Source organism: Neolamprologus brichardi, chromosome 11, assembly GCF_056152115.1.
Source record: "Neolamprologus brichardi isolate AB-2024 chromosome 11, ASM5615211v1, whole genome shotgun sequence".
NCBI lineage: Eukaryota > Metazoa > Chordata > Actinopteri > Cichliformes > Cichlidae > Neolamprologus > Neolamprologus brichardi.
This window is the reverse complement of record NC_142114.1, coordinates 15,637,029-15,664,073: the sequence shown is the minus strand read 5'-3', so window position 1 is coordinate 15,664,073 and position 27,045 is coordinate 15,637,029. Positions and strand designations below refer to the sequence as shown.

At 40.7% G+C, this 27,045-nt stretch overlaps 3 protein-coding genes across 3 annotated transcripts; 1 reads left to right on the top strand and 2 right to left on the bottom strand.

The window, feature by feature from the left end:
* Window positions 1–1,722: 1,722 nt before the first annotated feature.
* On the bottom strand, window positions 1,723–5,747 carry them4 (thioesterase superfamily member 4). The gene is made up of 6 exons (XM_006804928.1): window positions 5,312–5,747; window positions 3,590–3,782; window positions 3,328–3,490; window positions 3,004–3,114; window positions 2,370–2,494; window positions 1,723–2,244 (listed from the first exon to the last, which is right to left on the bottom strand). The coding sequence occupies exons 1-6, from the start codon at window positions 5,423–5,425 to the stop codon at window positions 2,201–2,203; spliced, it is 750 nt and encodes a 249-aa protein (XP_006804991.1). The 5' UTR covers window positions 5,426–5,747; the 3' UTR covers window positions 1,723–2,200.
* A 1,657-nt stretch (window positions 5,748–7,404) lies between these two features.
* LOC118455313 (uncharacterized) lies at window positions 7,405–10,042 on the bottom strand. The gene is made up of 4 exons (XM_035913940.2): window positions 9,628–10,042; window positions 9,351–9,405; window positions 8,861–8,978; window positions 7,405–8,720 (listed from the first exon to the last, which is right to left on the bottom strand). The coding sequence occupies exons 1-4, from the start codon at window positions 9,922–9,924 to the stop codon at window positions 8,687–8,689; spliced, it is 504 nt and encodes a 167-aa protein (XP_035769833.1). The 5' UTR covers window positions 9,925–10,042; the 3' UTR covers window positions 7,405–8,686.
* Window positions 10,043–10,450: 408 nt separating this feature from the next.
* On the top strand, window positions 10,451–14,040 carry zgc:174935 (uncharacterized). Its single transcript, XM_087847772.1, has 4 exons — window positions 10,451–11,053; window positions 12,286–12,340; window positions 12,486–12,600; window positions 12,708–14,040. Exons 1-4 carry the CDS (start codon window positions 10,763–10,765, stop codon window positions 13,057–13,059), a joined length of 813 nt encoding a protein of 270 aa, XP_087703898.1. The 5' UTR covers window positions 10,451–10,762; the 3' UTR covers window positions 13,060–14,040.
* The last annotated feature ends 13,005 nt before the right edge of the window (window positions 14,041–27,045 follow it).

Below are 27,045 nucleotides of genomic sequence, written 5' to 3'. Positions count from 1 at the left end.
TTCCAATCCCAATGTGTCCAACAGCTAACGCTTGGATGGAATTTGATCATGCGACAGGAGAAAGATCCACAGCAGCAAAACAGAATGACTGAAAAAAGAAAAATAATCAAGGTGCTGCAACAGCCAAGTCAAAGTCCAGGCTTGAACAAGACTGAAATGTTGTAGTGAGACCTTAAGAGAGGTGTGCATGAATGAACCTTAATGAACTAAAGGAACACTGTTAACAAGAGTGAGCCACAATTCCTCCACCATGACGTGAGAGACTGACAAAAGCATGAAGAGAACAAGTACTTCAGGTTATTGCTGCTGAAGTTGATTCTACAAGACGTTGAATTATGGGGTGTACTTGGCTTTTTAACAGGGCTACACAGAGACCAATACAATCTTTGTTTTTCATGTGACTTGTTTTCCATTTCAGATTAGTAAAAACTAATCTGAAATGGAAATATAGCTAAACTAATACTTTTTAATTGGGTTGCACTGCATAATGAACATTCACATTTGATGTCATGGTCTCAGCAACTGTAGTGAAGCCATTTGAAAGTCTATGTAAAGTTACAAGCAGGAAGGCTTTGCTCTTAACCTTCTAGGACCTGGCGTCCACATATGTGGACATCACATTTTGGGTTATTTAGACCAAAATACTCAATTTTGGTCTACAAGGGCCTGATATCCACTTACGAGGACATTATACTGCTACTGTTCTGTCGAAATTTTAAACGAATATCCTCATATATGGCTCTTATTTTTCTTAAAAACAAAAATAAGGTAAAAAAAAAGTGGTAATTCTTTGTTTTTACATTCATCGGGCCCCAATGTGACCAAATATCAAAGAGAAATTAAGAACGCATGTTGTGGAAGAGTTCGGGTCTTAGGAGGTTAAATATGGCTGGTTGGACATGGTGCATTATGACTTTAACTTAGCTCTGAAAGGTCAGGTAGTCATCGTATACATTTTAAAATTATATTTGGAAAGTGAACCGGTTACCTCCCTAAAAAAACGAACCCCACATATAGTATTTTTATGTTTTGGAGTCATTTTCTAATTGCTCCTCAGTTACAAGATGCTAGCCTATTCAGGAGGTATGTTGTCCTCAACCTATAGTTAGTACAGTATGTGTTTAATCAAAAACAGTACTCTACACACTCTCAGGTGTCATGTTTTGTAGAACTGTGGTCTGCAGTGGCTGCTAGAGCAGCACTGATCTCTGTGATGTGGACTGTGTTACTTATTATGGCATACTGCGGCATCCGTCAGCCGTTTCTGAATGTAGAAACGCGTTCAAAGTGTCAGAGTGAACGAGAATAACCAGCTCATGTAAAAAACAGCCAGTTGTCGTGACGATTTTGGATTTGAAGTCCTCGTGCCTTCATTGTATGTCATAATTTCTCATGGCATGCAAATTCACACCCCACATTCAAATAAAACCACAACCACCACACGGTGGGGTAACAGTTTACAACCCACACATGAAAAACAAAACTGTGTAACATTTGTGATGTAAGGGGCACAAAACTTCAAGAATAAATTTAGAACCCATTCGTCCTTCAGTTGTGTGATTTACTTACAAAAAGTAGTAAGCTGATGTTGTATCAAATATATTTCAGTATCCCTTAATTAAACCAGTCAACATTTATAAATATCATTAAGTTCAGCAGATTACCACAGAATTATTTCAGGATAAAGTCTGACGGTATCTACTCAAATGTAAAGATCATCAGTTTCAAAGTATCCCCAAAAACCGTTTTATTTTTCAATGCAGATTATTTAACTCTGATAAACACACCACCTGCATGAGCAACACAATACCAATAGAAAAGGCTTTTTTGGAGAAAATAAAATGATAAATAAATGAACAGTACATTTAAATCAATAACGTTGTTCTCAAATACAGCAGTCTTAATTAAAACCATCAATACTGCATCAATACCATCAATACTTCTGAATTTTTTCAGTAAATTTGTTCATGAGTTAGTAATGTGAAGCATCGGCAGTCATCAAATCAGTATCAGATCAAATGCAACATATTAGTAGTATAAATAGAAGGTTAACTTTTAAGAGTTTCCTTCTATCGCCTAGAAAATATGTACATCCTTTTAATTTAAAACAAAAACTAATGGCCCACTTAGACAAAACAAAAAAAATGCACACTGTTTCTGAAGTCTCCTTCTTCATAGTTGGCTGGCTGGCGTGTTCGTGTCACCCTTGTATTAGTTGGCTGACGCCGATTGACACAAACAGTGCTGCAGAGAAGAAAACAGACAAGCAGACGTGTCACTTACCAGCAGCTTTCACAGTAACATGTCCATCTGAGATTTTGTATGTGTGTGTGTGTGTGGGGGGGGGGGAAGGGGACCTGTTGCTTTACCTGTTGCTTCTGTGTGCAATCTGGCGCCGTCAGCACTGGTCACTTTACACTTAACTAACGTTTTCCTGCCTTCCTTCTTATCCAGAGAGGATTCGATCAACACTGTACTTCCCAGCGGGATGGGACTTGGAACAAGACAAAATGATCAAACTGACAGTAAATGATCAAAGTAATGCACTAAGAGGTGTTACTTTGTGTTAATTATATGTGTAATTATTCATATTTTGCTATGTGTTAAACAGAACAACCGGGCGGTCGAGCAAATGTCTGTTGGTCCGTGCTTGACCAAAGAAAGTGAACCGTTTGGGCTGACTCGGTGATACTGATGCTGCATATTTAATTTCCACAATGAATTATCTATGTGACATCATTCAGAGTCGATCTTCATTATACAGACTTGGAGCAGGGAGAAACCTTCATGACTTCTGCATGACCGCCTCAGTGATACTTCCATAAACCCTGCCCAGCAGCTAGATATGCTCCATGTTAACAAGCAGGACAACACACATGAAAACATCTAACATTTTTTTCCTTTAATATACTAAACAGTTTAATCCTCATATTTCTGTAAGGTGTGCTACATGTTCAATAAATATTTTTATCATGTACAATTTGCTGATTTTTGTTCTTGTACCTGCGGTAGTTGATGTTGAGGTTGGCAGTCATAACAGGTCCAGAATGCACACAAGCATGAGTTCCTGTCACGGTATCAATCATAGTGGCTATCGCCCCCCCGTGGACATTTCTGGAAGCACAGACATTGGTACATGAGACAGTTAAACTTATGAGATTTGACGGAACATTTAGAGTTAAGTCTAGCTAAAAATTCACAATTCTTCCTTTATTTTTTCCCATTTATTTCTGCCACTTTGGGTTTACTGGAAAGCTGCTGGCTGACAGGATGACAACGTGAAAAGCACAGACTTCGATAAGCTTGGACAGGAGTGTGTTATCTCACCCTGGTGGTCCCTCCAGAAGGTGTCCAGCCTGGAAAATGCACACACACCTTTGTTCCTTTTTGTTAGCAAAAATAACATACTCAAATGCTGCCCCCGGGTCTCTGATGTTGCGGGTGAAAAGACGAGCTTTTGCCTGGATTATCTTGCTAAGGTAGACTCCACCTGATGGCAAAGAACACAAGTGAACATTCAGCAGCCACATTAAGCTTTTGGAAATTCTTTTGTTCTTATTTCAGATACACTTTTCGGTCGTATATTTACCTGCAGCATACTTCAGAGAACGATTGTAGCTTGGCAGTCTGTTCCATAGTCCACTCTGTTCCTCTCCTCCATCTGTCACCGCCTCACATTGGCTGTTATAATGTTCATACAGCTGCCTCATTTCTGTGCCCCATGAGGAGTTAGGAAGGCTGAAGTCCCGGGGGTTGGATGAAAAGAGCGATGGAAGCGCTCGCTAAACAGAGAAATGAATTACAATGTCTGTTAGTAGTGAAAGGGTAATGACAAAGTGTGGATGTCTCACATAGATACCATATGGATACTGCTTTAATATTTGTGGTTCTATTAAGTCAACGGGGGTCATGAAAACATTTTCCAAATGAGCGTATTAATGATGAAGTATTATTATAGCTATATTTTGATATTGGATATTATATTTATTATATTTGATATTGGCAAGCCAATGCAGCACCTTGATTCTTTTCTTTTTCAGCCATTCTGTTGTAGATTTACTGTTGTTGTGTTTGAAATCATTGTCCTGTTGCATGACTCAATGTCAGCTCCACTTTTGCTGTCAGACAAATGTCCTCACATTTGAATTGTTAATACGGGTACTGCAAGGTACCCAGCTCCTGTGGCTGAAAAGCAAGCCCAAATCATCACCGCTCCACCACTGTGGGTTTGAGGTGTTTGTATTCATAACTGAAGCCTGTAGAGTCTGAGATGTTGCAATTTCTCTGAGCATTGCACGATCTGACCTTGGGGAGAATTTGCTGTGATGTCAACTCCTGGGAAGACTGGATACTCCACACCAGCAAAATGCCAAAACGTCTGCCTTTATAAAGATCTTAGGAATTGCTGATAATTTAAAATCTAATAAATCTGGTCTTACTTCCATTAGGAGAAGTTGACTGATACTTACCCTCCTAATTCTGTTTGTATGCCTGTGTGTTTGAGGTGCATATGTACACTTGCATGCATAGAGACATTCTGCTATTGTAAATGACCTTATAACTAGTTGTTAGCACAAAGAGTAAAGAGTTAGAACAGGATAATTTTCTTGATGTAAATGTGGAGGTTATTATGATCTTATAAATTCTAACTCATATAAACTCGAATACCTAATTCCTATGGAAACAGTCAGGATGTAGATTTTAGTAGTACTTTTTAACAGGAAGAAGTACGGAAAACCTTCTTCTTCACATGATTGTATGCTATTATATTTAGCTATAACCCTATTATTTGTTACTGTTTACATGTTTGTCATGATGAACTTCATTTTTCACTTTCTTTTTATTGTTTTTCTTAAAACATTATATAGGGGAGATGGAGGGCAAAAACAAAGCAGAACGCAAAAAGAAAAAAACTGAATGAACTTCATTTTTAATTGTGCTAACAAAATCATTTTCCAACTCTTCGATAAAGTGTTTCTTATGTTATCTGTGATGATGTTGACCTCTGTGGTCGTGTTGTAGTGACATGGCCTGCTATTTTAAGTTGTAATCACTACGTTATAGTCATCTTATATAAATGTGCTCGTTTGTTGTTGTTGTTTTTGCGACAAGCTAACAAACTCTCACGCTGGCCATGTGTTTTGTTTTGGTTTTTTAGCTGTGATGTGCTTTGACTTTGTTTAGCTGTGGGATAGTACAGTCACAACACTGGAGAAACATCTGGCAGGAGTGAGGAAAACATGACACGGCAAACAACTCACATACCGCATGAAAAAGTCTTTCATAAAATACGGCTCACCGATCTACTTACCACCATACTCTTCAATGACACGCTGGCAGGGAGGTTGCTGAGTTCAGACTTCATGAATGCGAGTGAACCGAGGCTCTGAAAGCCCCTGAATATTCGACCCAGTCTCCTTGCCATCTGTAAACTGTCACCGCGGTGATATCTTCTATATTCTGAGGTAGATAAATGATCCTGTAACTGGTTGTTGAGAGCTAGCTGACAAATGCTTTCGTCAGTTAGCGCCCAAACAGACTACGGTCGCTGCAGTAAACACGGGTCTGCTTTAAAAATAAAAGTGACTTAACCATCTTTGACTCGTGTTTATGTTCCGCTGCCTCACAGAATAGGAATACGTCCTATGGCGTGTGTCACTGCCGCCAGTGACTTTCATTTGTCAAGATCAGGCTGTAAACTTCCGGCGTGAGGGAGTTCTGCCGTTGCGTCGTTTGGGTAGAGTCACGTGCCGTACAGATTCCAATATGATTGGGTGTCAAATAGAACTTTTTTTCTGTTCCCGTGGTAACCACCATTATGTTTTCTAACTTTACCGAGACAAAAAGACAGATTTTCATGGTTGATTAAGTTTAAGTTTAATAGTGATTAAGTTAAAAAAAGAAAAAAAAAAGTTTACACATTTGTGGAAAACAAGTGAGTAGTTTGAGAAATAATCATTTATAAGAGAGACTTAGTTAGGTCACATGGGGATTAGACAATAACAAAAATTAATAGAGTTATTATTATATATTATTATTTTTCTGTAGTTATTTTACTCATAAAGCTTAGAGATTAAAGTGCGTAACATTTATTTTATTAGAAATATAACTTTCTTTACTTACGCATATTGCAATATTTGGAACATATTTCTGGTATAGCACATATAAAGTTTTTAATCTATATTGTTAACTTAGCTAATGCAACGCAATTTTGAAAACTAATGTGCAAATAAAAATCTAAATGTAAGAGACAAGATAATAGATAATAGTTTACTATCTGCAACTGTTACTGTCCTACCACATCCCAAAGGTGCTTTATTTGATTGATCTCTGGTGTCTGTGGAGGCCATTTGAGTACAAAGATGACTTGAACTTTGTGACATAGTGCATTATGCTGCTGGAAGCAGCCTTCAGAAGATGGTTACACTTTAGTCACAAAGAGATGGTATTAAGGCACCCAAAATGGGACAAGTAAGTATCCCAAAAAACATTTCACCACAATCGCCAGTCTGAAGCATTGACACAAGGCAGTTTGAATCCATGCTTTCATTGATCCAAACTTTCATGTAGTTAACACCAAATTCTGACCACATCATTGAAATGCTACAGCAGACATCAAGACTCATCACACCAAGCGCCATTTACCAGGTCTTTTATCGTTCTATTTTTGGTTCAAATTGTAGCCTCAGTGTCCTGTTCTTAGCTGAGGGTTGTGAAGCCCAGCATGGTCAAGCAGCCTGGTCAGTCTGCTCTGACCTCTGGCATAAACAAGGCATTTTCACTCAGAGAACTGCTGCTTGCTTGATATTTTGATGTATGTGTACAGTGACAATAAAGGGCTAATCGTTTTTTCTTCTTAAGACCATTCTCTGTAAACACTGGAAATAGCTTGTGTGGGAAAATCCAGCTCAGCAGCTTCTGAAATACTCACACCTGCCTGTCTGGGACCAACAACCCTGCCACCTTCAGAGTCATTTAAATCACTTTCCTTTTTCATTCTGATGCTCAGTTCTAACTTGAGCAGGTCATTTAAATGTTTACATGCCAGAATGTTTTGAGTTGGTGCCAAATGATTAGCTATTTGGATATTAATTAAAAAGATAATAAAATGAAATTTAAAAAGTTTGCAAGTGGGTGGAGGTTGAAGAAGAGGTAACAATTATTTCTGTAACAACTTTCAAAAGAACAACAACAGCAAAACAAAACATTTATAATATTTATGCATTATTTATAATAATAATTTGTGATTATCATATGTTTGTAATTGATTCAGTGTCGTTATATACTTTACAAATACAAATTATTTTCAATACAAGGCTATCATGAAACCATAAGGAAAGGCATCTTGCCTGCAGATTAGCTGAAGCCGGTAAAGGGAACTGCATGAACGCAAAGGTAAAGGTAAAACAATATTTAGAAATGAGCAATAATAAGGTTGCGCTTGTTAACTTATAGGAACTTTAGGAACACAAAACACTTTATTTAGTAATTGTACATCCATACAGCACTCATTAAACACACAATAAATGCTTTTGGTGATCTAATTTCATACAAGACGTTTTGTAACAAGTTCAGTGTACTCAAATTGTACTTGTAATAGTTTCCTCCAAACAAGATCCCCTGTAAGAAAGTGTTTCCTCAGTTGTATCAGCACAATGTCAGTAACATGGTCTGTCTTAACCTAGGTTCTGCACTAGGGGGAGTTCAAGGAGCATTAATTTGAACAGACGTGATAATTTAGGTTTTGCCTCTTAAATCTAAAAGGTTTTATCATTTTGGCTTCCTTTATATTCAGAGTCGTATTACCTGATATATACAATGCTTTTACACTTTTACACACATTGCATCTATTTTCTAGACTGCTTAAAGGTCTGCTGTTTATGGCCCAGAAGCATAAATAGTACATCAAATTTATAAAAACCAAACAGAAACTGAATAAAATCTGGGTCCGTGTGTCCTTTAAAAAAAACTATCTGGTTTGTTTTACTACAAGAAATTACAGGAACTTTTTTAGCAAAAATATTGTTTCCACAATCATAAAACCAGTGCAAAATAACTGCAATGTCGCTTTTTCATTACTGCCTGAGCTAAAATGAAAGTGTTGTACATTGTTACAATAATAAGTGCACTTTTTCTATTTTGTATTACATTCGAAAGAATAATTAAAAAATAGTAAAACATAATATGATAACAGGAGACACTACAGTGTTTGACATCAGGTACCCAACCATAGCAGCTAAACAGCTTCTGCAGGGGTTATTTCAGCTCGAACACACTATCACAGAACGCTCAGACAGATGTGGCAAACATTGAAACGAGGGTTACTTTAACCAAACCATAATCTTTCCCTATAACTAATCAAAGAGTTATTTCTATTATTTACATTGCTTATTTCTATTGTTATATCATCATATTAGGCGCAACATTTTGAGCACATAGAATTTTTGTCGGATGATCCCCACATTATACATTACAAATACAACCTTCTTTGCCTTCTTATGATATGAAATGAATTCTATTTCTCTATTCCACATGTCTGTATACTTGTTCTCTGAGTGAATGCACAGAATTTCTTTTCTTTTTTTGTTATTATTTCATAATAACCTTAGTGGTGATACAAAACTTGGATGCACAAATATTTTTCTGAAAAAGTTGGTAGTCATTGTTGAACAGTTCTGAGGTGACTTCACTGTGATTGTTGAAGATTTTCACACAACTTCCTGAAAAATCAAGAAAACAAAAGACAGTTTTCAGTTTTGCAATAGAGGCGTGCTAAATAGACTTCTACAGTAGCCCCCAGTAGTGATCTATGTTAATCCAATTTATTATTGATGATGCATGCTGGTGATTAAAATCTTACCGTCCTTCGTCCTTGGTTGTATCAAGAAAGGCACAGACAGCTTTATCTCTATTAAAAATCTCCTCTTTCAAGCTCTGAATGTTCTCCTGGGCTTGACTTTTAGCCGCTTCATGATCGTCTGAGACAATAAAAGATAATAACAAATGAGAGCAAAAACTGAGAATGTGTAAATGTAGGCCTATTATTAGAAACTGGTAGCTTTGCGTTCAAAGTAAACCCGTGTGGCTCAAAACCAGCTGTTGCAAAGCTGGTTTTACAGGTTTTTCATAAAGGAATGTAAAAATGGAACACTCCTTTTTCTTCTTGTGTAGACAATGGGGGGGGGGGGGGGGGGGGGGGGACGACCACCCAGTGCATTTAAAAATGCAAACAGAGAAATGCTTATTCTCCTATGTGATCCATATCATTGTGTAGAAGCAAACATATTTGTAGATCTGTCAGTCCAGAGCTCATAACAACAAAGCAGAACTTAAACAGAAAGCTGGCTTACCTTTGAGTTTATCTATTTCCTCAGTTGTACTATCCCTCGTCTTCTCCGCCTTCTCCTATTGCGAAAACAAGTGGAAGTCAGCAGTTACGGTTTACTGCGGAATGAAGCTCAAATAGAGACAATCAAGCAAATACTTAAATGTATTACAGTTAGTCACATTATCATTTTCTTTTTTTAAATTTTTGTTAATGTTGAGACTGCAAGAGCATGCAAATGAATTAAAACCTGTGGAGAGTCAAAGTGCAATTGTGTGCGTGTGTGCGCCCGCGAGCCTTGCCTTCTCCGTGGTACAGGCCGTCAGACCTTTACCCGCGTCCTCCGATGACTTTTCAATTTCTGCCTTTTTCTTTTTCAGTGTTTCCACCTTTGTGTTGACGTCGTCCAGCGATTTCTGCAGCTCGGAGATTTTGGCTTTCAGTTCGACTATGCCTTCCTCTTTCCTGGTGATCTGCGCCGAGTTCTCCACTAAGCGGACTTTTAAGTGACTCAGGCGAAATTCCTGATGCACGACCTGGAAAATCAAGACACCCATCACAACAACACTCACGCCAACTAACGCTATCGCCAGCTTCATCTTGGTTTCGACGGGGAGACACGGGATACACGATGGAGAACTGTTGAGGGTCACTCGTTCATCTCAGGTCTCCGACCTTGCGCACGCGTCTCCTAAAGACCAGTCCACCGGTGTGACGCGAAACTTGCAGGCTGCGTTACCTGCTGAACTGGATGGGCGTGACAAACCACCTGTTTCCTCCTGTGGCACTCCCTCTCTCTCGCTTGCTCTTGTTGGCAGTCACTTAAACAAACACTTGGGATGTATTTACATCATGATCAGCCTATCTCGAGCCTTTCTCTTACAGGCCTAACATCTGCTGTTTGCTTTCAACATAGTACACACACACACACACACACACACACACACACACATATATATATATATATATATTATTTTTATTTATTTTTTTTAAGAAAGGCAGTTCACTATATTTTCTACAGAACTATATGTGCGTTTACCTTCGTACATATTTTTTTGAATTATGGAGGTTATTATTTGGCCTACTAATTTATATACATACATGTGTGTGTGTGTGTTTGTGTGTGCGTGTGTACAGGCCTATATACAGACTACATGCCTATTAAGGCAAACCAGTTTGCTCAAAGCCAACAGGCCCAACCTGTCTATCTTTAGACACGGCATGCTAGGAGAGGGCGTGTTTACTGACGAGCTCAGGAACAACCACAATGATTAAAGTCCAATCCAGGTAACCGCAGGTGACTCACTAATTCATTCACGGTGTTGCCAGGGTCACGCACAGAGCAACTTTGCTCGTGAACGTCGAAGAGGCCGCTCTGTAAGAAGATCCGCTCTTCACTTTCCACAGTAAAGGAAGGCTCTCAACGCCGGGCAAACAATGAAGTCGTTTTTGCTACCTGCGACCATAGTGGTGTCGGTCGCTTTGGTGGGGATCATGAAACTGCGGAAAGGTGAGCACGAAAAATACGAGAAGCAGTTCAAGTTTCAGGATGTCAGACTGCGGGTTGCCCATGATGTGCTGGGAGAATATCAGAACGATAAGGCACAGAAGCAGAACATGCTGGAAAAGGCCAGCACTGAGCATAAAGCGCTGGAGGAGGAGGTGGACAAGCTCCAGACCGACGGGGACAAGTTAAAGGGAGATACGAAATCCTGCCAGTCAGACCTGGTGAGTAGAAATATTTATCCGGCGTTATTAGGTTCACATATTCCTTTTGTTTCTTTGTTATTCTTACGGGAAGAGAGAGCTAGTGGAACTCCCAAAACCCGTTCCACCTGTGGAGGAGCTTAGGTGTACTCAGGTGCACTCAGAAAATCAGGCTTATCCGCCTGACAGTGGACTTTATGCCACCACTAAACTGAAGCTGATTTCCTACATTACTGTACAAAATATCAGTCTTTGACATTCAGCACCCCCGCTTTTGAAGATTAGGCTTAATACGTGATAAAGCATATAGATGGATCCCGTAGCTATGCTGCAATGGGTTTGTGATTTCACTTCCCATGATGCACGTTTCTTCTTCACCACATTGCATCCAATTATTAATTAATATGAGTAACAGCGTACATGGTCGTTTGTATTGGCAAGTTCCTCATGTGTACGTAAATTTACTAATGATGCAGCACAGTGTTTTGATTTATAGCTTGTTTTGTCTTCGTGGTTTTTGAGGTGGTCTAATGGTTAATGCAAGAAGAAACACCTGTAAATTCTTCATCATGTGAACTGTTCTGGCTCAGTCATTTCTGATTTATGATATAACCCAATTCTAAATCTTTCTGCTGCAGCAGTAGTTTTGGCCTGTCTGCCTGTGATTTCTTCCTGTTAAAAGGGAGATTTTCCTTTCCGCTGTCACCAAATGCTTACTCATAGGTGTCATTTGATTGTTGGCCTGTTCTCTGTATTGTTACAGGGTCTGTGCCATATAATATAAAATGCCTTGATGTGATTGATGTTGTGATTTGGATCTAAAAAAAAAAAAAAAGATTTTTTTTTTGTTAATTCAAACAATATATTATAGAGACTATCTGTATATATTGCAGGCCCTATTGGGAAAGTTAGCATACTCCTTCACCCAAAGAAACAGCAGTGGATGGTGCTTTCAACTGTAAGAAAAATAGCATGTAGGCTAGTACTTTTGCTATAAATGCTACATATATGTTACATGCCACATTACCAAATGGAAGTGCCTTTGCTGTGTAGCATCATTGTGCATGTGGCTTAGGAGAAAGCCAAGCGAGCCACTATTTTACTCCACTTTGATTCTTGTGGGGTTTTTTTTCTCCAAATCATTTATAGTTACATACTTATCACATTCACATTCTGCAAACCATTTGTGCAAATTTGATCTCTGTGGTTTCACCAGTGCTTTGTGTTGCTGAGCTTTTTCTTTGCATTTGCAGAAGACAATAACAGATGAGGTGGCAGCAGCAAAGATACAGTTAAAAAGTCTGAAAGGTAAGTGATGGTTTATGAAGTCCGGTGAATGAAAGTAGTCGTGTAGTTGGAAGTAAAGAAAGTAAAGACTTTTTTTGTATGTTTTACTAAGCTCATACTAGCTTCAAACCCATCTTGTAATTTATGTAATTTATAACACTTACAGCTGACCAGGAAAAAGAGAAGACGAGCTGGACAACAGAAGAAGACACACTGAAGCAGGAACTAGCAAAATACAGCTCAGTGTGCAAGTTCATAAAAACAGATATTGCAGAAGCTAGGTATGGTTACCACTTTAATTAACATAAATCAGCAGAGCCTACTATTATATGTATTGTGATATTGATGCACTTATTATTTTTTTATTGTAATTTTTTTCTGTTAAAAGAACTCTGTGTGGAGTACAAGAGCAACCAAAAGCCGAAGCCCCCAAACAAGAGCAACCAAAGGCCGAGGCCCCCAAACAAGAGCAACCAAAGGCCGAGGCCCCCAAACAAGAGCAACCAAAGGCCGAGGCCCCCAAACAAGAGCAACCAAAGGCCGAGGCCCCCAAACAAGAGCAACCAAAGGCCGAGGCCCCCAAACAAGAAGAGGCAAAGGCCGAGGCCCCCAAACAAGAGCAACCAAAGGCCGAGGCCCCCAAACAAGAAGAGGCAAAGGCCGAGGCCCCCAAACAAGAGCAACCAAAGGCAGAGGCCCCCAAACAAGAAGAGGCAAAGGCTGAGGCCCCTAAGGCTTAAAAGGCTAAAGGAATTGGACCCATAAGATCAGGCATGGATACTAGTATCCTGGACTTGGTCTAATTTGGTGTGTGATATACAAGGCCTTCCCTGTAAAAGAGTTTGCCTGGATGGGAGAATATGTTCATTTAAAACCCATATATATCTTTCTCCCCTCAGTCATGTCCCTGACCTGTTACTAGTTGTACTACTCACTCTTCCAGCCTTTTGTTTCCATCCCAACTTTTAATATTAACCTTGTTTAAGAGGAACAATGTTTATCTGCTCTGCTTTAGTTGAATTCATGGCACAAAAGTAATGCAAAACTGTAAACTAACTATGTTTTGACTGATTGGTTGTATGCATGTAATATCTTGTAAACAGTATGCTTGAGTTTAGGTTTAAACAATTTAAATGAAAAGAAATGAAATGCATGTCTTTTGGCATTTTCAAACAGTAAGGGGAATATTTCTGTAATGTAAGTTCAAAGTCTCCACAGCAGTCTTTTTTAAAATTAAGTAGCAGAATAATTACACAGAAATGCACTAAGAGTTATTATAGTGCAAAAAAACCACAATTATATGTGCAGGGCACATTATTGTTCTTAAAAATGGAACATCATGATCATTTGTGTGTGAGATGGAGTGCTGTGGCAGGCTGCAAATTTTGGTATCAATCCAATACCAAGTAAAAGGGACAATATTGCCAATATGAATAATGGTATCAATATTTTTAGATTTATTACTTATAAAGGCAGCTTATGGAGGGAAGAGCCGCGTGTCAAAACCATTGAGATGAATCATCAGTTTGCAATTACTGAACACATTTTAATGACCAGTAAATCAATGATTTTTACTTTCAACATCACACCTTTCAGCGTTTCATGTTTTTTTTTTTTGTTTTTGTTTTTTTAAATTTTGGGATACCTGAAATGAAATGTACCAATCTCTAAAGCACTTTGAGTCAACTTCTGTTGTTTAAATGTGCTATAGGCTATAAATAAAACAGATGTGACAACACAAAAAGGTTCAGATATTTTTATATTGGGTGTTTGCGGAATATTTAAATTTTTTAAAAAGTATTAATTTGACACAATCCAGTCGGCTACATACTGAACTAGAGGATAGAAACAAGGTATTGATCCTATTGCGCTAGTATCAATATGATACCACTACCAGCGCTGGTATCAATACTATCGTAACTTGGATCAATTCACCCACCTCTAATAAAACCCACAAAGCTGAACAAAAAGTTGAATATTTAACTCTGAAATGTAGAGGACAAGAAGTGTGAAATAAAAATCCCTTGGAAAAGTATTCAACCTTATTACAACATATTATAAAACATACAAAATGTCATTGCCATTATAATCCAAAATGTGATCATTTATTTTGTGACCACACACACTAAGCACACCAATGATTTTCAGTTTGCTGTGCTTGCTTTATTTCCAGGCTTACTGACCGCTCAAAGTGCTGTACACCACAAGTCACATACTCTTATACAGCACCTCATTCAACAAAGTTCAACCCCTGTATCTGCTTTACATCCACAACTAATTCAGAAGAAACAAGTAACCTAACATCTCTGGACTGCAGGAGGAATACAGAGTACCTACACAGGAGAACCATTAACCAGATTCAAGAGTCAAGATTCAAAGTGTTTATTGTCATGTGTACAGAAGAAATAGCATTTCTCTGTGCAATGAAATTCTTCCTTTGCTGTCCATACACAAATGCCAAGTTAAGTAGGGTTGAAGGAACAAGATAAATAAGGATATGTTCATGGATGTTCAGGAGTCTGATAGCAGTGGAGAAGAAGGAGTTGTTGACTCGAGATGTTCTGGATTTCGGACTTCTAAACCTTCGTCTCAAGGGCAGACATGTGGTTACTGGTGATCTTCTCCACAGCGGGTCAGTTGCTCTCCACAGTGCAGCTGTAGAAGCCCAAATTTCCTCAGCTTCCTCAGGAAATACAGCCGCTGCTCAGCCTTCTTGACCAGCTGTGTAGTGTTCAGTGACCAGGTGAGGTCCTCAGTGATGTGGACACCCAGGTACCTAAAGCTGCTCACCCTCTCCACTTCACTCTCCCGGATAAACAGCGGCTGGTGAGGCCTCTTCTTCCTCATGTCCACTATCATCTCCTTTGTTTTGTTAGTGTTGAGGGTGAGGTTGTTGTCCTCACACCATGACACCAGACCAGCCAACTCTCTCCTATAAACCGCTTCATCCCCTCCAGTAATGTGTCCGATCACTGCAGCGTCATCCGCGAACTTCAGTATGATGTTCTCTTTGTTGGAGGCGACACAGTCGTGACTGTACAGGGTGTAGAGGATGGAGCTGAGGACGCAACCCTGTGGAACTCCAGTGTTTGTAATAATGCTGACTGAAGTCCTGTTGCCGATCCTGACAGACTGAGGCCTGCCAGTCAAAAAGTTCTGTAGCCAGTCGCACAGGGTGGGGTGCAGGCTGAGTGCAGACAGTTGCTGATGAGTTCGTGAGGGATGACTGTGTCGAAGGCGGAGCTATAGTCAGCAAAGACTACCCTGATATTTCTCTTAATATCACCACTCTCTCAAAACACTTTGCAATGATTCGAGTAAGTGCAACTGGTCTTTAGTCATTTAGGTAGGTGGCGGGGCTTTTCTTGGGGTGAGGGATGATAGTTGTGGTCTTGAAGCATGTGGGAACGATGCTCTGACTGAGGGAAAGGTCAAAGGTGGAGGTGAGAACATCAGCCAGCTCATTAGCACATGCTCTAAGGGCCCATCCAGGGATGTTGTCTGGTCCTGATGCTTTGCGGGGCTTGATCTTCCTCAGGATCTTGTGCACTTGGTCTATTGAGACCGCTGGCGGGGGAGATGGTCGGGTAATCTGGGGTTTCTGGGAGGTCTGGAAGGTCTGGGGGGTCTCAAAGCGGGTATAGAGTTGATGCTGTTGGTGGTGGCCCTATACTCTGTGATATGCTGCAGGTCTTGTCACATCCACCTGGGGCCAGCAGAAGAATAGAAGCCATCCATGTCAGGGCTCTGTGTGCGGGCAGGCGGAGAGGAGGATCCAAGCGCAGGACTCGAACACAGAATTGTAAATCAAAACCTCAGCTTTATTGCTGACATGAAAACCAAACATGAAGTGAATACAGAAACCAAAAACACACAGGCATAATCTGATGGTACGACGCGACACAGAGCACGGGAAAACACAGGGCTTAAATACACAGGGTAGTAATGAGGGAATGGGCAACAGAAGGGAGACACAGCTGGGAGAGAAAACAGAAACCAAACAAAAAACAAGGAGCAAGAGTCCACGAAACGTTCAGGGGGCCGACCGTGCACACGGCAACGGGCAAACAGTTCTGGAGGCCGACCGTGCACATGGCAACGGCGACAGCGCAGGCAAAACCAATCAGGAGGCCGACCACTGAGCAGGTCTGGAGGTCGGCCGCGATGCCAGCGGTGGCGACGAACTCTTTCCGGAGGCCGTCTGCGACGGCCATTATGCCAACTTAGAGGCCTGGAAAACGGCCGGCAGAGGCAAGGCAGAACAGGTCGAGCTGGCTCTGACGGTGGTGTTGCAACCGCCAGACGAGGCAGGGCCAGGCGAAGGCCAGGCCAGACCAGGCGAAGGCCAGGCCAGACCAGGCGAAGGCCAGGCCAGACCAGGCGAAGGCGGAGCTGAGGCCAGGACCAGGAGTGGATGAAGACACAGAGGCCGGACCAGGCGTGGATGAAGACACAGAGGCTGGACCAGATGGCAGCGGGACGGCTGCAGAACCTGACGGCAGCGATGGTGAAGGCGGTGATGCTGCAGGCGATGATGCTGCAGGCGATGATGCAGAAGTCGCGGGGGATGATTCAGCAGGTGACGGCTGAACAGACTTCCCTGGACCCTGAACTAGGGTTGGGTATCGAAAACCGGTTCTTGTTGAGAACCGGTTCCCACTGTTTCAATTCCTTGGAATCGTTTGCCATTTTTGCAAACGATTCCCTTATCGATTCCAGTCGCCCCGAATGACGTCACCACGTTGCGGAGCGTCATTTACCTGGCAGGAAACACGGCGCCTAAGCGGCTCAAACGCTCAAAAGTTTGGTTATACTTTACGAGAACGGATGACAACAGGGCAACTTGCAATACTTGCAAAGTAGATATTTTATTTAAGGGAGGAAACACTACAAATATGCAAAAGCATTTGCTCACAAAACACGCGATGACCTTAAATGAATGTCGTGTTTTTAATTCCGCTCCGGACTCGTGAATCTCAACCCAGCAGCAGCGGTAACGTTTGCACGTCCTCTCCCGTTAATGCGGCAGGTAAATAATCAACTAACAGTGCATATTATGTTAGCGCAATCTGCCTTATTACAAAACCTGCCATTACTCTGCATTTAGGTGACCATGATGAGAGAGACAGACAGAGTCGGGCTCAGATGCTGGCAGTTGTCGCTGCAGTCTACCGTTAGCGTCTCCTTTCAGGCCAAGATAGACGAATGTCACCGAGCAGTGACTAAGTTTGTGGTCAAAGGCTTGCACCCATTTGCCACAGCAGATGCCCCGATTTTAGGTAAGTGAATGTGTTTAATTGTAGGCAGGAACATTACTGGATATTCTTGTTTTATTGCTACAGAAGAATATTTATTTTATTATTTTACATTTACAATTTTTTTCCTGGGGACCCTGTGACACCCCATTGAAAAGCCGTAGGCTGTGGATCTCTTAAGATCTCACTGTTGGGTTTGTAAGGCCATGTTACTCCTAAATTTCTATCTCGTTCAAAGAGAAGATATAAAACAAAGTTCTAAGCTATTTGACCTTAGTGTTCTCCTTTTTAAAAAAGAATCGATAAGAGAATCGATAAAGAATCGAATCGTTAAACAGAATCGAAAATGGAATCGGAATCGTGAAAATCTTATCAATACCCATCCCTACCCTGAACAGACTTCCCTTCCCAGCACATCCTCAGCAGATGTGAGGATGTGCTGGCTGGGTCCTCCAGGACCCTCAGCTAACGAGACGTGGTGCTGGCTGGGTTCTCCCGAACCCTCAGCAGACGACACTTGAGGCTGGACGGGCGACTCGGGCCCTCCAGCTGACGACACTTGAGACTGGATGGGCGACTCGGGCCCCCCAGCTGACGACACTTGAGGATGGACGGGCGACTCGGGCCCCCCAGCTGACGACACTTGAGAATGGACGGGCGACTCGGGCCCCCCAGCTGACGACACTTGAGGATGGACGGGCGACTCGGGCCTCCCAGCTGACGACACTTGAGGCTGGACGGGCGACTCGGGCCCCCCAGCTGACGAGACATGAGGCTCGACGGGCTCCTCGGGCCCTCCAGCTGACGAGACATGAGGCTCGACGGGCTCCTCGGGCCCTCCAGCTGACGAAACTTGAGGCTGGACGGCTGCTGAGCAGAAAACACTGGACACTGGGCTACAGGCAGCTGCTGAGCAGGAAACACTGGACACTGGGCTACAGGCGGCTGCTGAGCAGAAAATACTGGAGACTTAGCTGAAGGTGGCTGCTGAGCAGGTGACTGAGCTGAAAGCGGACGGGCAGCTGACTGAATAAACATAGCCCCAGAATAAACAGTTCCAGACGAAACAGTCTTAACTCCTGGGTCTGAAGGAACATCAGGAGCACAGTGTTTTGAACCAATGGGAAAATAATCGTTCTCAAAACGAAAACTTTTATTTTCCCGAACCGGAGAAACACGAGCTGTAGTGTTCATGAAGCTGGCGTTCGCAGCTTTGGGGGAAACAGTCTGTCTATCCCTTGACAAAAAAGGCGAATGAAGGGAGACTCTGTCACTCACCCTAGGCGGTTGTTTGAGATGAATCCCAGGCTCCTGCTGGAGCTGTGAGTGCTGGCGGCGCGCTCGCTGCCTCCCTGTTGAAGAGGGAGCGGCGCTGGCGGAATGTGACGAGGGAAGACTCTGCTGTGGCTGCTCCTGCAGTGATGTGGAAACGCTGGGTGAGTCGGGTGGCACGATAATAATACCTTACATCTTATAGATGCAGGCGTAAGCTGGTTGCTTGCAGGCTCGTAGTAATCCTCCCGGGACCGGCTGGAGCGTTTTCTGCAAGACCGGGGCGTCCACGGGGAGGAAGCAGACGAGTGGGCCGCAGGGTAGGCTGCTAGCGAGGAACGGCAGCACGGAGGCCCTCCAAGCGCTAGCCGGGTCCCGTCAAAATGGGAGCTGCGCTTCCACAGTGAGTCCGCTGGATCCATTACTGGTCGCGTCATTCTGTCAGGGCTCTGTGTGCAGGCAGGCGGAGAGGAGGATCCAAGCGCAGGACTCGAACACAGAATTGTAAATCAAAACCTCAGCTTTATTGCTGACATGAAAACCAAACATGAAGTGAATACAGAAACCAAAAACACACAGGCATAATCTGAGGGTACGACACAACACCGAGCTCGGGAAAACACAGGGCTTAAATATACAGGGTAGTAATGAGGGAATGGGCAACAGAAGGGAGACACAGCTGGGAGAGATCAGGGCTAACGAGACAGGGGGAACCAAGCTGCACACACTAACATAAGACAAAGACTTTCACAATAAAACAGGAAACATGAATTACTAAACAAGAACGCAGACTCGACACTGAGAGACAAAATAACATGGAACTCAAACAATACATGAAACCACAAATCCTTAAGCACGGATAAACAGAAGCAAGAAACTAATAATAATCATCATCATCACTACAAGAGAATAAGAAAACAATCCATGAAGCTGAATAAAACCAAAATATAATAAACTCAAAATACTGGGTCCAACGGACCCAGAACCGTGACAATCCAGCTGCTCTCTCTACTGCCTCTTAGCTGCTGTAATGGCTTTCCTCAGTCCGTACTTCGCAGCTTTGTACTCCATCTCATTGCCTGATCTGAATGCAAGAGAGCGAGTACGCAGCCTTTGATCCAGGGCTTCTGGTTGAAGAACTTTCTGATTTGTGTGGTGGGCACAATATTGTCAACACAGGTGCTGATGTACCCAGTCACATATTCAGCATAGTCCTGTATGTTGACAGAACAGTTCTCCTTAGTGGCTGCAGTTTGAAACACATCCCAATCTGTTTGAGCAAAACAGTCCTGCAGGATGCTCTCAGTTTCTGGGGTTCTCTGGGGATCAAACCAGGAACCTTATTGCTGTGGGATGACACTGCTGTTGTTTTAAGCCGACAAAATTCTTCCTTAGTAGATTAAAAAAACACTATGGGCCACCACCAATCACAATTTTATCCTGATCCCTATCAGTATCCTTTAAAATACCACCAATACATTTCAATCAGATACATGTTTTACAGCAAAGGTGCCCATTTTAGGTTAGCTATTTATAGCACCAAATCACAACAACAGTTGCCTCAACCAGCACATTATAGTAAGGTAAAGACCCTACAATAACACAGAGAAAACATCAACAGTCAAAGGGCCCTTTTAAAGCAAGCACTTGTGGGAAGGAAAGACACCCCTTTAACAGGACAAAATCTCAGGGCAGCCAACGTAATAACATATGAAAAACAAAAACAAAACAATGAAATCGTACAATTTATATCCATGAGTCCATGAAATATTTGAAACATCTAATAGTCAGAATAACACCATTCTGATATGGTGTTAAATGTCATTATGAGCATCAAGAAGAAATACTTTTTGTTCAGAAATGATCTTTTAGTTTCTGATTGCCACCCAGCTGCAAAGAACCTTTGTGCGATTTTTGGCTGTGCTTCTATACAAAGTAAATTCCTCAGTAAGCTGGAGGCTTACCACCCTTCACGTGACTTTGAGAGAGTAATTCAAACCTTTAATATCACTTAATTAGACAATTGTAATTCTCTCATTGTTTGATCCGTTGTCACTTGTTGGCTGTGGGCTGTATAAAATGCTTGCCTTCTGGTAGGAAAAATAGGACGTGACCATGTCACACCTGTACTGGCATCTTTACATTTCAGGATCCAGTTTAAAAATGAACTTACTTGCTTTTAAGAGTTTGAAAGGCCTGGCACCACCCTACTTAACTGAGCTTTTACAGTCCTACACTGCTGCCAAAGCACTGAGGCCTACAAACCATGCAAAAGCAGTCTTATGTATGGTGCTTTATTATGCATTTTAGTGTATTTATTGGTGATTTAATTATTTTTTATGTGGATATTTAGCATAACCTGTGTAGCACTTTTGTGAAATACAGTATAGAGATAAACTTTGACTTGACTTGCAGCAGGTGCACTTAGTAAACTAGCCCCTGAGTTTCTCTGTACCTAAAAGTGTAAAGCAGAGCTAAAGTTTTTTGTTTGTTTATTTGTTTGTTTTTTAAACAACAACAAAAAACAAGGGTCTGAAAGCATTAATGAAAAATCAATATATGTAACATTTCTCACAGCTTTGCTAAAGAGTGCAAACAGATGGTGACCTTCCTCTCACTCTCCCTGCCATAAAGTAATTTATATTAGTTGGCCGAGAACACATTGCACACAATAGTTAAGGTGTGGGACTTGTAAGGCGCATGGTTGTGAAATACTGTACCTGCCCACTAACCTGTATCCTGGTTGCACAGGTAATAATTTATACATGCAAACACAGACAGAATGAGAAAGAACAATGAACCAGTCAGACAGTGTTTTTATGTATTGAATAATGCTGCTTTCCTCCATTCTGCTCCTCCATGAAGGCGTTTGTGTGTCGGTTTCATATTTGACTGCATGTAAATATAAGCTGGCGGAAAAAAAAACTAAATGCTGCACAACTAAAATAAAAATGGAAAGCATCCTCCACTTTTGCTTTCACTGTGAACCTATTAACCGTATGTACATCTGATTTGTGTCTTGTTCTACTGGACACTGTGTTCTGGCCTTTAGTTTGGATCACTTTTATTAATTTATTTTCCTCTGTTAGATAACTCCTCCACGTCCAGCTCTGAAAACACGGAGATATTAAATAACCACTGTTAACCTTGTCTGCCTCGCTCCTTTTTAGTGACCCTGCCGCTGCGTCAGTATGTGTGTGCATGAGAGAGAAAGAGCAAGCATAATCAACTGACCAATCGCAGAACCCACAGCTTTGATGCATCACTCCATATAAACTTCAGTCTGTTATTCTTGTGAAGCTTCGGCTGTACAGCTTGTGTTCTGGCCGATCGTACAGTGTCATTATTTGTGAGTCCTCCATCAGTCCACATTAACATGAATATTACATAGGGTTATTCATAGCATATATGTTAAACGATATATAACATGAGCTACAGGGGGTAGAAATTACTCAGCATTTCCTTCCTCTTCCTACTTCTTTCCAATCAGGAAACGGTCAACATTTTGTTTTTGTGTTGTCTGACTGATGATGACTTTCACTGATATCGTGTTGGTTGTTTTATGTGCATGAACACGTATACGTTTGAAATGAAGAGTTGATTGACTGAAAGTCTTACTCAGAGATGAGAACATTTAAGGGTGTCTGTCTGTCGGGTTCAGCATTCATGAATTATGACTTTATTATTAAAGGTTTTTTTTAAAAAAGCATTTTATCCTTTAACTAGAAACTTAACCAGAGCAGAGAGAAGACAAGAGGTGAAGAGACAGGTGTAAAATGACATGTGACAGAAATCCTCACTTGGTGTCAAATCAGGGACGTAGCAGCTCAATCCTACAGAAGGTCTGCTATTCCATTAGATTTGTTAAGCAGTTGCACAGAAGTGATTATATATGAGATCAGACCCATTAAATTTAACTGATGACTGCATGTAACGATCGGTTACTGCATGATCAGGTTTACAAAATCACTTCATTGGTTGTAATTTGTGTTTAAAGTGATTTACTGTTAGTGATGTTATCTGCCCCTTTTTATAAAAGCACAGAATAAACAAGTTTTCACACTCTTGTGATCCTTTTTCTGTCAGACTAAGACAAGCTGCAAGCAACACAGTGTTAAAAACTAATACTTCAGCTAAACTGAAACCCCTTTCAGATTAACTTAAATTAACTCTTAAACCTTAAACATGTTATTAGAAAACAGGAAAACTTGGACTAAACTAAAGGGATGTAATTTTCCTCTTAGGTCTTTGAGATGAGGGCGCTATAAAAAGGCTTTCAAGCAAACTCTTTTGTCTTTAGTAATGCAAAGGATGTTAGTTGTTTTGTTAAATCTCATGCAATTCATTTTTAAAATCACTTTCCTCTGTATCACCCTGTCATCTCTCACTCTGCTTCACACTGCCAGCCATCTGCTGGAGATTAAATCACTCCCCCAGGCTCACAATTAGGCAATCGAGGGGCTATCATTCCGCCCCAATAGGCTGACAAGGTCGGCGTCATACCAGGAGAGGATACAGAGGCGGCAGCAAGGGACATTTAATCTGACTGATGTCATAAACGTAAACTGTAGTGTGTGATTTGATGTGTATGAGCAGAAATGTACAATTAAGAATGCACCTGTGTTAAAAATAGCCAGATTCTCTGTAGGCGATGACACTGTTTTATGTTTAGAGCAAAAATATACATTAAATATATGCCAGCTACAGAAATGTCCACCTTCTCAGCTTCACCCAGTGCTTTCAAATTAAAAAGAAAAACTGTGACTCACCACAGGTAAAAGTGTATTTTTTATCAGGCAATTCATGCAGCAGATGACGTGAATTCAGTACATGTTAGAGTCGTCGAACACAAAGTGGAAGTTATAATAAACCACCCTGACATTCAGAGGTCACACTGACAGCTGGAGGTCACTGAGATTTTAGAGTCAATCCTCAGTCTGCCTCAATGTCACAAGTGTAGCAGAATCGGTTAAACTCTACAGTCATTCTAACGTTAAAATAAAAATATCAAGCAATTGAAAACATCACAGAGCTATTTAATAAATGTCGATCCATGGACACTAAGCAGTGTCCACATTTTGAAGTAAAAGTCAACTTTTTGCCTTTAAATTGATGTGGAGTTTGAAATTAAGTCAATATTGTTTAAAGTTCTGCTTAATACAATAAAATTGGGTATTTCTCTCACATTTAGATGCTCTCGATTGTTGTAATAATGACGGAAAACACATTTTAAAGGATTTTATTTTCCTCCTGTAACCATGTTCGATGCAAACAAACATAATTTAGAAGTTTTATTTGTTTTAAATATATTTATATTTTTAAAGATAATCTTAGATACGACCAGTGACTTTACTGAAATGACCGTCACATTTCACGCTTGTCCTCCCTACAGGCAATAACTGAGTGTTATTTGACTCTGCACTCATGTCAGTGTGTGTGTGTACTCACAGTGGGATGAACATTACATCTATTGATCCAGCTAATGTGGGGAGGAAAGACTGCAGGCCACAGCAGCTGATCAATATACCTTTAATTACATGGGACACAGAGTGTGTGTTACTGAAAGAGTGGATGTTGGTGGTCCCCCCCCCCCCCAAAATCAAGGGACTGCATATATATAAATGCTGTCCCACTGGGGACAGGCTACTTTTTATTAATCAGCATGCCAGTGTTGCGAAGGACCTGCTGATGGGATGCTGGGACTCCACCTGCGCATAGAGAGAATGAGTGAGTATCTTTATTTTTGTTTGTGTTTCATTGTTATCAAGAGTGTTTCTTTATATAGATCATTCCTCTTCTCTTGCCTTTGCACCAACTGTGTATTTTCTGAAGCTAACAGAGACGCTGATCTCAAATGCTAACACGATCTCTGGCTCCCTCGCCCTCTGGGCCTCTGGTCTGTCTTTTTCTTTCTGGAGAAGGTTGTTCAAGTCAGTGTTAGTTAAATTGAGCTTTAAACAATCTGACTGATTGTGCAATGTTTGTCACTTCCTAATTTTTTTTTTACCTTCATGCCTCGTGTCTCTTTTGTGCAACAGGTTTTTCCAGCCTGCAGGATTCTTCCTGGTTTGCCAGAAGCTGTGTGATATGTTTGATATTCGGTTGTTCTTGTGCTTTATAATGTCAACTAAATATCAGACATATTCCTACAGAGTCCGGCACTGACTTCTGACCTTGCTTCATCCCTGAAAAAAGGCCTGTGTGACGTTCTGCAAAATAAATATGGCGCCAATGGAAATCTTTACAAGTACATGATTGCAATTCTTAAATAGCAAATTTTTAAAATATATACGTACATGATTAAGCTTCAGAATGATCTCTTTATACTCTGAATGACACAAATAAAAAAAATGAGTGAATATCGGCTTTAGCTGTCTGTCTACTGTTTCTCTCAAACACATGCAGGCATGTACACAAGTACACAATTACAATCTTGTTACAGACAGCTGACACAGTAAAGACGTGCATTGTTTGTTTTTTGTTTTGTTTGTTCTCTTTAAACGAGGATCTGACTGTATGGAAACATCCTGCTTCATGAGCAAATAGGCGTTGCTGTCAGTGTTTGTCTTACCAGAGAAGAAGTCAGATCTTTCACTTCCTCCTCTTTATTCTTCCAATCATTTATTTATTACATTTCAACAATTTAAAAAAAAATTTTAAACAAAATATAAGGACTTTAGGTAATATTCTGGTTCCCCATCTGCTCTCCTGGATATTTTCTTTTCCCATTTTCTTCTGGTAGGAATGTAAAATGCGAAATTCTATTTTATTTAATGTCTGACTATTAAGTATCCTTTCCCATAAAATAGAATAGAATAACCTTTATTCTCATTGTACATAGTATTATCATGCAATTTGACTTCAACAAAGAGTCCACCCACTGCATTCCTCAAAGGACATTTTATTATGCAACATCTTATATGAATAGGCTGGAAGGAATGTGTCAAATGCAAAACTGGTGGAGCCGGTAGGAAAGATGGTTACCTCCTATTTTTATTCTTTCTTTTTTAATTTCTTTTTATATTTTGCAGGTTTTCAATTAGATAATGGACGTGCTCCCTATGAACGAATCATACCGTACTTTGTGATTATTGCTCCCTTCAATTTTTTAAAGGTAAACTTAACAAACTGACAAACACAATAAAGCAGAGCCCCCGCCCATAACGACCAGCAGAAATGTTGTTGTATGATAAGTCTATGATGAGACAGTGCACAAAATTTCCAGTCCACTGGGATTAACTGTCACCAATACCTCAATAAAGTCATGTAAGCTAAATGTCAGTTTTTCCAATTTGAGAATTCCCATTAACTCAGCATGGCAGTACTTCGCTGTGGGTGCATTCCTGGGACAGGTTTAATAAATGATTTTCTCTATGACAAACAGAACTAACACCTCTGTTTACTTTTAGTAAACGTGTAAGTACGTGTAAGTGTATTACAATGGATTACATTGACTCTAATTGTTTGTTTTTTTAAACAAAACTTTTCTGATATCAAGACAGATTGGTTCTTATATAGCTCTAACACTCAAAGCCTCACTCACACACGTACACTGTTCCTATGCTTTAAATCAAATATGACTAGCCAATGGCCGATCAGATGAACGAGGGTTAAAAAAAATCGCAGTGTGTGTGCGTGTGTGTGTGTGTGTGTGTGTGTGTGCATATGAGCTTATGCTATCACAGGATTCAAGGTGGCTTCTTCAAACACAGCCCACAACAAAGAAGAAAAAACATAATGAGCTCAAATTTAATCAGGCGGCCTTCAGATATTGTTAGATGTTGCGTCGTCTCTTGTGTTCCTAAAATAAACCCCACAATGACGCACGCCACACATGAAGAGACTTTTATAAGAAAAATTAGATAAAGTTCACTGAATCATTTGAAATCCTATTTGGACTAATGTTGTTCCCATGATGATTCATTAATTAAAGGACATGAAATTGAATAAAGCAAGCGATATGCTTCAGTGACTTTTAAAATTAGTCATTTGTAAGCAAAAGACAATCAGCCAAGATCTCTGTTTGAAGGCTAAAATATAATATCAGTCCTTAACTATAAAGAAACAAACCTGTCCTTTCATATTACTTCTTTAGCAGCGGGGTCAAAGGTTTATGTTTATGCTCATGCACACGCATGTAGCTGCTCATATGTTAGACAATAGGCCAGAGCCTGGTTGTCCTATATAGGGTGTCATCAG